General features: G+C 36.3%; 3 protein-coding genes across 3 annotated transcripts in view; 1 reads left to right on the top strand and 2 right to left on the bottom strand.

Annotated features, from left to right (window-relative positions):
* The window catches only part of LOC126700769 (single-strand DNA endonuclease 1-like), a 55,632-nt gene extending 49,109 nt beyond the window's left edge, over positions 1–6,523 (top strand). The window contains exons 10-14 of the mRNA XM_050398956.1: positions 1,572–1,671; positions 2,941–3,023; positions 4,445–4,545; positions 5,063–5,193; positions 5,767–6,523. Coding sequence (XP_050254913.1) covers positions 1,572–1,671; positions 2,941–3,023; positions 4,445–4,545; positions 5,063–5,193; positions 5,767–6,193 — 842 coding nt within the window. The 3' untranslated portion in view covers positions 6,194–6,523. The remainder of the gene's footprint in view (positions 1–1,571; positions 1,672–2,940; positions 3,024–4,444; positions 4,546–5,062; positions 5,194–5,766) is intronic.
* A 2,795-nt stretch (positions 6,524–9,318) lies between these two features.
* On the bottom strand, positions 9,319–10,497 carry LOC126700767 (splicing factor-like protein 1). Its single transcript, XM_050398955.1, has 2 exons — positions 10,019–10,497; positions 9,319–9,913 (listed from the first exon to the last, which is right to left on the bottom strand). Exons 1-2 carry the CDS (start codon positions 10,495–10,497, stop codon positions 9,319–9,321), a joined length of 1,074 nt encoding a protein of 357 aa, XP_050254912.1.
* A 78-nt stretch (positions 10,498–10,575) lies between these two features.
* LOC126700766 (uncharacterized) lies at positions 10,576–11,424 on the bottom strand. Its single transcript, XM_050398954.1, has one exon. The coding sequence runs from the start codon at positions 11,422–11,424 to the stop codon at positions 10,576–10,578; it is 849 nt and encodes a 282-aa protein (XP_050254911.1).
* Between the last annotated feature and the right edge of the window lie 640 nt (positions 11,425–12,064).

Raw genomic sequence — 12,064 nt, 5'->3', positions numbered from 1 at the left:
AGTCTTTAAATGAAAACTGGTGTTGTATAAGTTGGGCTTAGGGCTTGTTAAAAGGATCGGGCCGTGGGTTTTGCAATAGGATGATTTTTTTATTTTTTATTTTTTTATTGGGTGCTGGCCTATTGGATTGAGCTAAATTTATAATGGGCTGTGTTGGGTTCTTTATTTGGGTTGGGTAAAATTGTGTTTAGAGTGGCTAATGGGTCAAGTACAATTTTGAGAGACAAATGCGTTGGTGTTTTTTTTTTTTTTTTTTTTAACAAAAAGCTTGGTTACGTAAATGGCTAAAGAAGGGAAATGGGGGAATTTAGACAGGCCAGTGGGTTATCTCATGAGATTGGATAGAGGCAAGTTTGGCATTGTAGTAGAACCAGCGGTGTGTGAGGCTGAGGCTTCCAATGGTGTTGTGGTTGTGGTGGTTGGCCCTTCCGGCAGCTTGTGATGGCTGTGGGCAACGGCTTTGGAACGACGAGGTGAGATCGGTATTAACGAATTCTTGCGGTACTATTTTGGTGGAGTGGGTAATGGGTTTTCTAGATTTGGTTTCCTTTAGAGTGGTTGGCTTTTGTGTGGGTATTGTGGTTTGATGGGATGAGAAACACGACAATGAATTTTTTTTTTTTTTGGGGTGATATTTTCTGGTTCTTTCCTGCGGTGATGCTTCAACAAATTGGTGTTTGCTCTGATATCAAATATGACGCAGGACAACCAAAACAAAACTAAAACAATAATAAAATAAAGGGATATGACTTAGGAGTCAGCACTTAGGTCTTGCTTGGAGTAAACACCAAGCGGGGAAACTACTAGGAGTTAGCATCTAGGGTGGACCTGGAGTTAGCACCAGAACAAAGAAAGACCAAATGGCCATTGTTTTCATTCATCAAAATATCAACTATCTTCTCGAGGAGTACAATAGATTGCTTATAAAGGATTACTAAACTCTAGTTCTAATTGGCTAGGAAACCCTAATTGCTTTATTACGAAAATAACCTTACTTCCAAATTAAAATATTAATAGTCTAATAAACTACTAGGACCTAAAATATAAAAAATACAATTGACTTGCAAACATAAATAATACTAAATAAAAATCTTCTTGCGTCTCCCGCATCACACAATCATTGGGTCTTTAAGGATAAAGTCAATTTAAAGAACTAGCTTGAAGTCTTGCTACTTCAATCTTTGTTTGATAGGTCATGTGTGTGGGGTCTCAAATAACCTGTTTTGTGTAATTTTGTAATTCTTTTAGGTTATGGAGTATTTATCATCATGAGTCAGTCAAAACCTTTTTCATTAATAACTTATTTTACCAATTAAAAAAAAAAAGTGAAAAAGGATATGATAATTAAAGACATGACAGATAGCATGATTTTGGATAGGATAATATATGTGGCCTACCCTAAATTAGTTTATTGAGATCCATAGCCAATCCCAAAATTTTGGGATTAAGGTTTTGTCGTTGCTATTGTTTTATAGCTATGCATGTGTTTTGATTATTAGTTCCAAATATTTGGTTTTACAAATGGAAGACTTCACATTGCTGTTACCATTGAACATTTTATGGTCTTGTAGGAATTAAGCATGATTCACAAAGGGATGACCAGCACTTGCAAGTTATTGATGCATATTTGAAGCCCAAGTGCCACTCGGCAGATTCTGATGCTGTGCATAGGTAAAAACATCAGTTCTGTTGTTTGTTGGGACTAATGCTTGTTGCTGCTTGGGACTACTGTTCGTCCCTTCGTGTAACTTATAGATGATTTGTTATACACCATCTTTCATTTCTTTCTTCTGCTCCAGTCATGTCTTAAACTCTAACGAACTCAACCAGTCAACCCCATGCCCAATTCCAAAAGCTGAACAGCAGCTGCAAGGTTGTGGCTTTTGATCATTTTACAGATGTGGGAATGCAACATGTATTTATATGAAAGGATCAATTAGGTAAAATTCTTTAAAACAACCCAGTCTTTCTGATTCCATTAGAGTACTGGAAATAATGATATTTGTCAGTTTATTCACCCCCCCCCCCCCCCCCCAAAAAAAATCCAATAGAATGTCCTCTCTTTTTCCCCGGCTTTTCTGATAAAAGCATATATGATGTGATATTACTTCCAGCATGTCAAGCATTGCTGTTTTTAAAATCTACATCCCCACCCTGTGATAGGAAAGCATATTTCATTATAACTGAGACTAATATGCAACTTCATTTGGTTTTGGCAAAGCTAATTTAATCAGCCAAAATTCTATATACTCTGGCTGATTCTGCCAAGTGATATGTCATTTGAGTATTTGGCCCATGGAAAATCTTTTAATGATAGAAACACTTTAATGCAATGAAGCATTTATCTGTAGATCAATTCCATATCATCTAGTCTCTAATATTATTATGGTAAGAATATTTTGGTCTATTGAGAATTATCTGCTTAAGGAGACAAGTTATATGTATAGGACAAGTTACTTATAAACTGGGAGAATTTTTTTTTTTTCACCAGTGGGTATTATAATTAATGAGCTTTTTCACAAAATAATAAATAAAGGGCATGAAAATAGACATGAATACACCTTTAAATTTATTATTTGCAAAGGCTTAGCATGTATCTCATGCAAAATGCTACATGAGTGCCCGCACCTGATATCTGCACAAAAATCACCATGTAATAGTGCTAGAGTTGGTAGTACCTGTTAACCTCAATTTCCTGTAATGGACCACAGCATGTATATCAATCTGAACCTATGCATGGTTCAATAGGGTGCACCAAAAGCAGTGAAACTCAAGCTCATAGCTTACCATCAGCTGGGTAAGTTTCAGCTTTTCCTGCTCAGCCTGTATTATTCTTAGCCCATCTAGAACTGGATTTAGACTGTGGTAGTGTGGTGCTTATATTGCAAAATCTTGGGTGTGAAGTACTGAAGTTGTTTTTTTATTGCTTTGCCTTTGTAGGGCTCTTGCTCAATATCCTTTTCAACGTGCCAAACTTCAGCAGATATGTGCTCAGTTTTTTGAGTGGTCTCTTGATAAAACAGGTTCTTCATTCATTCCCTTGTTCATATTTCATGCCTTATATGCTCATGCACACACACATCAAATGTAAGAATTTATACAAGCACATTGTTGATTTTGGTTGTCTTAAATAGTCAGAGTTTGTAGTAGCTAAATGGAAGTCAAGGATTTTGGCTATTGTCCTGGTAACTCCCAAAACAAAATTCTCATGTGAAGTCAGGATGTCGGATCTTTCCAATGGTTAAAATTTTTGGTGTGTTTTTTTCAGTGGTTTAAAATTTTAAATTGTTCAAGTCATCTAATTTGGATCTAAAACTTGGTGGATATACGTTGTAATTGTAGGATGCTTATATTTGAGAATTGTCATTCCAGATGCTTCAAGAGCATGAACCCTGCTCATCTGTGTCATCACTTGTTTGTAGTCCGAAAGATCTGCAGAATGTTATGAGTTCTATAAATCTTAGTTAAAAAACTTAATACATATTGAACAAGCTCAAGTATTTCACCAAGAGTCTTGCAGCTCAATGGCATTGCCTAGTCTACTTCCTGAGGAGAACCAAGATTCGAATCCCCCCTCCCCCACTTGTTGTGACGTTTGAATTAAAAAAAGAAAAAGAAAAAAAAAAGCACAAGTAACTCAAAATGCCTGCCATATCTATTCTAATATATATGTGATATGAATATGTGAAAATCTTGGGTAGGACATGGATATGGCACATATCAATTTGAGGTAAAAATTGATTGTTCTTAAGGAAAAATAGGGATTTCAACAGATATAAGTGAGGATATATTTTACACCCCCTGTACTTGTTCTATTTTCATAAAGTAATTACACGAGGAAAAAAAAATGTTTTAGACCTTCAAAATTCTAAATCTTCATAAATGTCTAGCATGGGTTTGGATCATTTTTTTAAAAAAATCTTCATAGTTTGTTTAATTATTTGTAGCTATTTTATGCCTTTAAAGTTTGTTATTCATCTTTTAGGCACATTTATTACAAAATATTAATAAGCTTAACCCTGTCATATCATATCCCAGATTAAAGAAATGAAGTATTGATGGTATCCATATTGTATCATATTGGCATTTGTGCTTGATACTTCACAGATACTTAGTGATTGTTTTCTAAGTTTCATACCCATGCGCTTCACAATAGATTAATTCATGGTTAACATTATACATTCACTAAGACGTTTGCTGTGTCCATATTTCTAGATTTTTGGGATTTTCTGTCAACACAATTTGCTTGTGTCCAAAATCATAGAAAATATGGGAATTTTTTGAGGTTACAGGGTGTCATAAAATATAATATCTATAACGTTTCCTAGATTGTATGGCAAATTGGTCTATTATATGTTTTTCCATTTTTTATTTATTTATTTATTTATTTTTTGTTTGCCTTCTTATTTTTGTTTTTTTACCTTATTCATGATTCATATCTCAGATGAGTATATCCTTCCAAAGATTGCCAAACGAAACTTACGGCGATTTTCTAATTTGCGATCAACTTCATCAGATCTAGGACTGAAGCTTCCATTACACAAGGTACTGCTGTTCTTCTTTTTTTTACACTAATTCCTTATTCATTAATGGTTTACTCAAGGTAAATTATGATGATAGAATTCTGTTTGGTCACTCATGTTCTATAAACTTGCACAGTTGCACCATTAGTACTACCCTGGAAGATTTTAAAAATAGCATTTAAAGAATGAATGTCAATTGTCATTTGCATTATATTGAAAGCTATGCTCTATCCTTCTGCTTGGACTATTTTTAAAATTGGAGCCACTAGCTCTTTTGATTTCATGATATGCTAAGAAGCAATTCTGGCATAAATTTATTGTAGTTACTGTTGAAAATAAGGTAACTGATTATATGTACTTTATAAAAAAGTGCAATGACTTTATCCATAGGACATATAAATGCTCCCTTTTCACATTTAAACATAGTTGATAAAATCTGAGTCAATATGTTGTTTGTACTTTTCTATCTTTAACCATTTTGTGGCGTATTAGGTTTACGATTCCTCTTTCATTTGACTAGTAATATTTCCCAATTACAGATACCGGTTAAATGCCCGGTCTCAAAAATTATCAGGCATCGAAAGGTTCAGGGAAGAGATTGTTATGAGGTCTCATGGGAGGATTTCGATGGACTTAAGACCTCCATAGTACCAGCGGATCTTGTAGAGAGGTAATGAATTTTATCCTTTTGTAGTGACTTAAGTATAAAGTTGGGTGGTGCTGCATCTAATCCGAGATGGATTTTGGGTTGCATGCACATTGAAAGATTTTGTTTGAGATTGCAACTTATAACAGGCATGGAATCTTTTCTAATGAAAGCTTAGGTTTTTTTAACAATCAATCAATAGAGTATGTTTCTGTTTTCCCCTTTTGTTTCTTGGAGTTTAGACCAATATGTGAGTAGAAAAAAGAACATATTTAAGTACAACAAATATTCTTAAATAATACATTGAGAGGAACACATCAAGAAGGCCGTTCATATTCTATATTAATTAATGAATTTCTGTTAAAAGCTTAATGCTGTGTAAATGTTTATTTTTTTAACATTTTCATGGCCCATACAGAGGGTATCCAGTTCTACACCTGGAACTGAGCAAACAAAAAGTTCTACAATCATTTTTCAGATATTTCTTAGGGGTATTCTGGATAAGCAAATAGTATTTATCTCTGTTTTTATTTTAATATCTTTTAATACTGGAAAATTTGTTTTCCTTATCCTTTATTCCTTTTTGTTTGTCCAAAGTGCTTGTCCTGAGAAGATTGTGGAATTTGAGGAGGAAAGAGCTGAAAGGAAGAAACAAAATCACAGGAAAACTAGGCCAAACAAATCAGAAAAGGGATCTTCTGTGACTGAAATTGACCTAAAACTCCAAAGACTATTACTTGACATCGAATTAGAAAGCAGTTCTGTTCACAATGCCTCCTTTTCTTCAAATGTGGAGATATCAGAAAGCCGTACTGCTGCACCAGAAGTTGATCTAACAAACCAAGATCTGTGGCTTGATCCAAAGGGCAGTGATGATATATCTTGCAATGAAGTTGGTCCAAGTACTGCTAAGAGTGAGGTCATTGATCTCTTAAGCCCTTCCCCGCCAAGACAATCCCGTATAGTATCCAAATTTCCAAAATCAAATGGTCAATGTATTGATGTAATTGATTTGAGTGAATAAGAAACTGATGTGTCTCCTGAACATGAGAAGATGGCAAGAGAGTTAAGATTGTTCTTAGCCAGCATTAGGGATGAAATCTCTTGAATAGCCATGAAGAAGTCTAATGTAATTGTAGTTTGGATTTTCCCAATGAAACTGATTCCATGTCATGTACCTCTTCAGTCTCCTCTTTGTGGTTAGTAGAGACAGCGTGGTGTTTCCTTGTATACATCCTGTGTACTAAGGTTTGTTCTTTTCTTTTAATGAATTTTTTGCTATAAAAAGAGTGTGTATTGTGTAACAATCATATTTAGATGTATTAACAAGGATACTGGATAAATTAATCTGAAATCTCAAACGTAGGATGTAAAGTTCAAATTCTTTCATTCTCAAATCTATAGTTCTTGGCTTTAGACCTTTCTGGTAGTTTGTGATTTGGTTTCAAGCTAAAGATTGTATTCCATACTTCAATTTTGCCTGTGGATTTCAAGCTTATTACCTTTTTTTTATTAATTATATTTTGCATTTTATCAATGACAAATCAATTTCAACCTTATCAACATCATAAGCATAAGTTCAATCTTAAGAGGGGGTAAGGAAAATTTATTGAGCAGCACAGGAACTTGGGCTTGCTTGGTTTATGTTATAAGAAAGTATTCTGAAAAATATGTGAGAACTTAGGCCTAATTGGTTTGTGTTTCCAGTTTATCACCATTTCATGAACATAGTAGGAAGATTCCATTCTGTTCATATATATATATATATATATATATATATATATATTACATTTTACAGTGATTTTTGTTTTGTGATCCCCTGCCCTCCGCAGCCAGTTAGCACCCGAAGAAAAGCCAAACAAACTACCCTTATTCCTGTAAAAACCAGTTGGATTTTCTTAAGCTCATGCTAGCTTACATTACTGTTTTCTCCCTTCATCCCTTCTTGTATATTTCCATGGTTTGCCACTAGTAGTTATATTTGAAGGTCTGCTTTTGAGGAGCTTTGTACCAGCACTTCATCAGCTCCTCCATTAACATTGCTTCATGTTAGTAACAAGGATTTAACGAGTGATGCAGTCTGCTTGCTTTTCACCCTGCCAATTCACTGGGTTCCTATTTGTCTTATCAAAGCAGAGAGTTTCTCAGGCAGACTTTTTAACTTCAACAACCTAGTGGGAAAAAAATCAGTGATTGGAAATGTAGCATCTAAAATTTTAAAAAAAAGGTAGCTAATTTTTTGCTGGTAAAGAAAATACTAATCAAATTAAAGTTAGGAACAAAAAAACGCTAGACCTTTATTTCGGATGAACTTCAAATTTGCTGCTTTGAACAAACCATCAATTCTTCCTCCACTTTTTCTTTCATTTTTTTTGTTCATCCTCACAAAAAGATTGTAATACTTCACCAGGTAGTTATGGAAAGAAAATTAAACATATGAATCACAGAATTTCTAAGTTTCAAATATCTGTCTTCCTTTTTTTTTTGGGTCTGCATTTTACAGCAATAAAATCACAGATGAAGTTAACTGAATTGCTGCAGTCTACATTATAGAAAATTCAAGTCAAGAGAGGTGTCCTTATCAACCACATCCTAACCAACAAGAGCAGCGGTTGACAATTCCCATGGGCAATTAGATATCATAAGCTACTGCACAAGAATAAAACGATCACTTACTCAAATATTGTAGCAATGAACTGCTGACAAGAATTTCTGAACCACTGCATGCCCTCATGCTGACCAGGTTGGCCAGTGCCTTTAAGCAGAGGCCAATTACTACATTTCAAAAGGGCTGGAACAAAAGCAAATAACAAAGGTAAAAGGGAAGATGACAAGATATTTCTATGCAATTCTTGCCTCTCCCTCACTGTCAGAATATTTTTTAGAGAGAGAGAGAGTGAGAACACCATTGGAAAAACTTACAGTTAAAAATTAGACACAACCCATCGCATTCACTGCACCAAGTAAATGCTTGACTAACTGAAAAGAAACAGTGGTAGAAAAGCCAAAATGTTGGTGCTACCACTTTAGTTAGTGTCCAACGGTTCAGCACTTGTTTTGGGTGAAGGAATAGTTTTCAGATTGCTCTCTGGTGTCTGACTACAATGTGTTGCTGTAGCTGGCATAGGTGTTGATGTTGCTAGTATAGTTGTTGTTGGTGTCATAAAATATGTCTCAAATCCAGAACTAGGGTAATCTGGATTACCAGGGAACCGTGCGATCAAACCACCTGATGTGGATTGAATTTGGTTTGAAGAGTTAGAAGATGAATGAAGGCTGCTACAACCAGGTAAATCAGAGAGGCTTGACAAGCCTGGCGGAGGAGCAAAGTCTAAGCCTTCACTTCTAAGGACAAACATGCTCTTCATAGATAGAGGATGAAAGAAAATTCATGCCATGGCTTATAGGAAAGGGGGTTAGAGGCATAGACAGTATTGAACCTGGTGTCCACCCAAGTGAAGCTATTTGGCCTGTGTCATTTGGAAAAACTGGTGGAGGCCTTCGGTATGGTGAAAGATGGCTCAGCAACAAGGATTCTGGTGCTGCCCCAGCTATTCTTACTGCCAACGCATGTCCATCCATTCTGTACCCATTCAAATGTGCAATTGCTGCAGCTGCATCAATTTGATTTTCAAATTTGACAAAGCCAAAGCCTTTACTAATTCCAGTAATTTGATTCTTCATAACTCTTGCTTTAGTAATCTTACCAAATAGAGAGAACAGCTCTATTAATTGGTTGTCATCCACATTTTTTGGTAGGTAGCAAACATAGAGGTTTGTATTATCAATTACTTTGTTATGTCTGTCTTGTGCTTTTGTAGTTGAGCCAAGGCTGGACACAGAACCTTGCCCCGAGCTGCTTTGTGGAGACATTGTTATTACTTGGCAAGTTTTTGTGGGATGGTTGTAGCTGCCACCTTTGTTACAGTGCACATCAATTGGATTTTGTACTTTCTCATGCATCTCAGCTGTTTTTACTGACAACATATGTCCATCCATTTTGTACCCATTGAAATGTGTCATTGCTGTAGCTGCATCACTTTGATTTTCAAATTTGACAAAGCCAAAGCCTTTACTAATTCTTGTGGTTTGATTCCTCATAACCCTTGCTTTAGTAATCTTACCAAATGCAGAGAACAACTCCGTTAATCAGTTGTCATCCACATTTCCTGGTAGATAGCAAACATAGAGATTTGATTTATCAATTTCTTTGCTAGGTCTGTCATGTGTTTTTGTAGTTGAGCCAAGGCTGGACACAGAACCCTGCCTAGAGTTGCTCTGTGGAGACATTGCTATTACCCGGCAAGTTTCTGTGGGATGGTTGTACCGGCCACATTTGTCACAGTGCACATCAATTGGATTTTTTACTTTATCATACATCCCAGCTATTTTTACTAACAACATATGTCCATCCATTCTGTACCCATTGAAATGTGCCATTGCTGCAACTGCATCACTTTGGTTTTCAAATTTGACAAAGCCAAAGCCTTTACTAATTCCTGTGGTTAGATTCCTCATAACTCTTACTTTAGTAATCTTACCGAATGGAGAGAACAGCTCCATTAATCGGTTGTCATCCACATTTTTTGGTAGGAAGCAAACATAGAGGTTTGTTTCATCAATTTCTTTATTAGCTTTGTCTTGTGTTTTTGTAGTTGAGCCAAGGGTAGACCCAGAACCCTGCCCAGAGTTGCTTTGTGGAGACATTGCTATTGCCCCACAAGTTTCTGTGGGATGGTTGTAGCTGCCACATTTGTCACAGCATACCATTTTAAAAGTAGATTGCCATTGAGGGCAGGCAAAATACTGGTGCCCATGATCGTGACAAACTTTGCACATATTTGCCTACAATGTGGCAAGTTTCTCTAACTGGCCCCACTTATGCTCATTCATTCCCTCATCAGTTGGTTTTAGTAGTTTCTCAATCATCCCAACTGCTGCATCCAATGATTTTTGGTTGTTGGCCTCAACATAGACATGCAAGTCTTCATCATTTTTCTGTGGATCTGTTGTTATGTCTTTACCTCTTAAACAGATCTTAGCTCCTGTTTCCTTCTCCATTCTCTTTTGTGTATTCCCAAGAGGGCCAATTATAGGTCCAATAAAATTGTAGGTAGGATATTCTTTCACCGGTATGTAAAGTTTCTTAAACAGCTTCGAGGACTTATTCTCCAAAGGCTGTTGAAGAGTGGGATTCTTCTGAATCAACTTAGATATGATATGTTGACGTTTTTGGAGAAGTTTCTGATGGAGCCTTTCTTGGCGTGTATTTATTCTGATACCAAAGTAATTATACACTGGTTCAGGTGAATGAGATCTTTCCTCCATAGGCCTGTCATCATGAAGCGCAGATGCCTGCAACTTTTTGCTTATGTCTACTAGTTCATCTTTCAACTTCTGAATCTTTTACTCCAATTTTGATCCTGCAACAAGCTCTTTCCGGAAATAAGGCAACTGAAGTGTACCTATCTGTTTCAATTGCGAATCATCACTAATCCATTTAGTTTTCTTTCCTTTATTAGCCTGATCATTCTCTACTTTGTCCCATCTACTACGTCTTCGTTTTCCAGAACTCCCTGTACGTTCTTGTTGTTCAGAACCTTTATCATCAAGTGTCATGGCAAGCCCAGAGTGACCATGGAGATGAGCAGCATACCAAGATTCTGATTCTGGTTTAAAGGATTCCTCTTGCCTATATTTCTTTTGTGACTGATAACGTTGCAAGGAAACTGACTCGCCAGTTAACGCATCCGGTGATCTCTTCTTCTTGTATGAACCGTTAGGATCAGTGCCTGAGAGGCATTCAGATAGAGATGCTTCTAGTGGATCCTCAACTAGTTCTTCACTCCAATTGTTGTTGTGGTTAAAAAAGGACTGAGCATCACATTCTGAAGGCTCCTCAATTTGTTCCAACCCCACCTCACTTGCTTCCTCTTCCAGTTCCTCAATTGGATCCTCTTCTGGATCCTTTTCCAAGTCGTCGCTTGGTTCTTTTTCTAACTTATTTCCTACTTCCTCACTTGATTCCTCTTCTGGATCCTCTTCTACTTCACTTGGTTCCTCTTCCGGATCCTCCTGTACTTCACTTGGTTCCTCTTCGGACTCCTCCACAAATGGCTCATTAGCAATGTTATTCCTGTATGAAGAAGACTGAGGAAGACATTTACCGGCTACTGACACTAAAACTGCTTTCTCCTCTGATCTTTTTTCTTTGATGTCATTCCTTGAAACTCGTGAAAACTTTTGGTTCCTCATTGCACTTAGGTCCTTACCCTGTTCCTACACACAACATAGTTTTTTTTATAGAGAAAACACCTCAAATCAGCGTTATTGCAGCAGCTGAGATTTCAAAATGCACCAAAAAAATGAAACAAGGAAAAGACTAAAGCAAAACAATCCTCCTAAGCAAAATTAGCCACAAGGAATACAGAAAAGGAAGGAAGACAACAAAATAAATTTATTTTGATACACAAAGAAATATTTTGTGATTTTTATTTTTCTAGTTACCTACTATTGCTACTTATACAAATGATATAACTGACTCCGTATTACAGTTCTCAATAAGTTCAGTCTGAATTTATGGATGGTGAAGTGAAGGGTCATGGCTTCCTGGTCACTTCCGCAGTTAGGAAGAGGATATATTACATCTAATAGCCTAGCTAAAATAGGTAGAAATATCCAACCCCAGTCATCTTCTTTGGATTGCTTTGTAAGTAACCACATTCCTTGGGCAATATCACTACCCCATTGCATATTGTTTTTGATAGATAAGATAGGATTTGAACCTATGACATAAACTCCATATCGATTACTCTTTACCATCATGCCTAGACAACATTTTTCCCAAACCGGTATCTTAACAATGTTAGAACTTTGAACTAACTTAGGTGGACAA

This window comes from Quercus robur, chromosome 9, assembly GCF_932294415.1.
Source record: "Quercus robur chromosome 9, dhQueRobu3.1, whole genome shotgun sequence".
Lineage (NCBI taxonomy): Eukaryota > Viridiplantae > Streptophyta > Magnoliopsida > Fagales > Fagaceae > Quercus > Quercus robur.
Note: the sequence above shows the minus strand (reverse complement) of the source record. Positions and strands in the feature narration are given on the sequence as shown.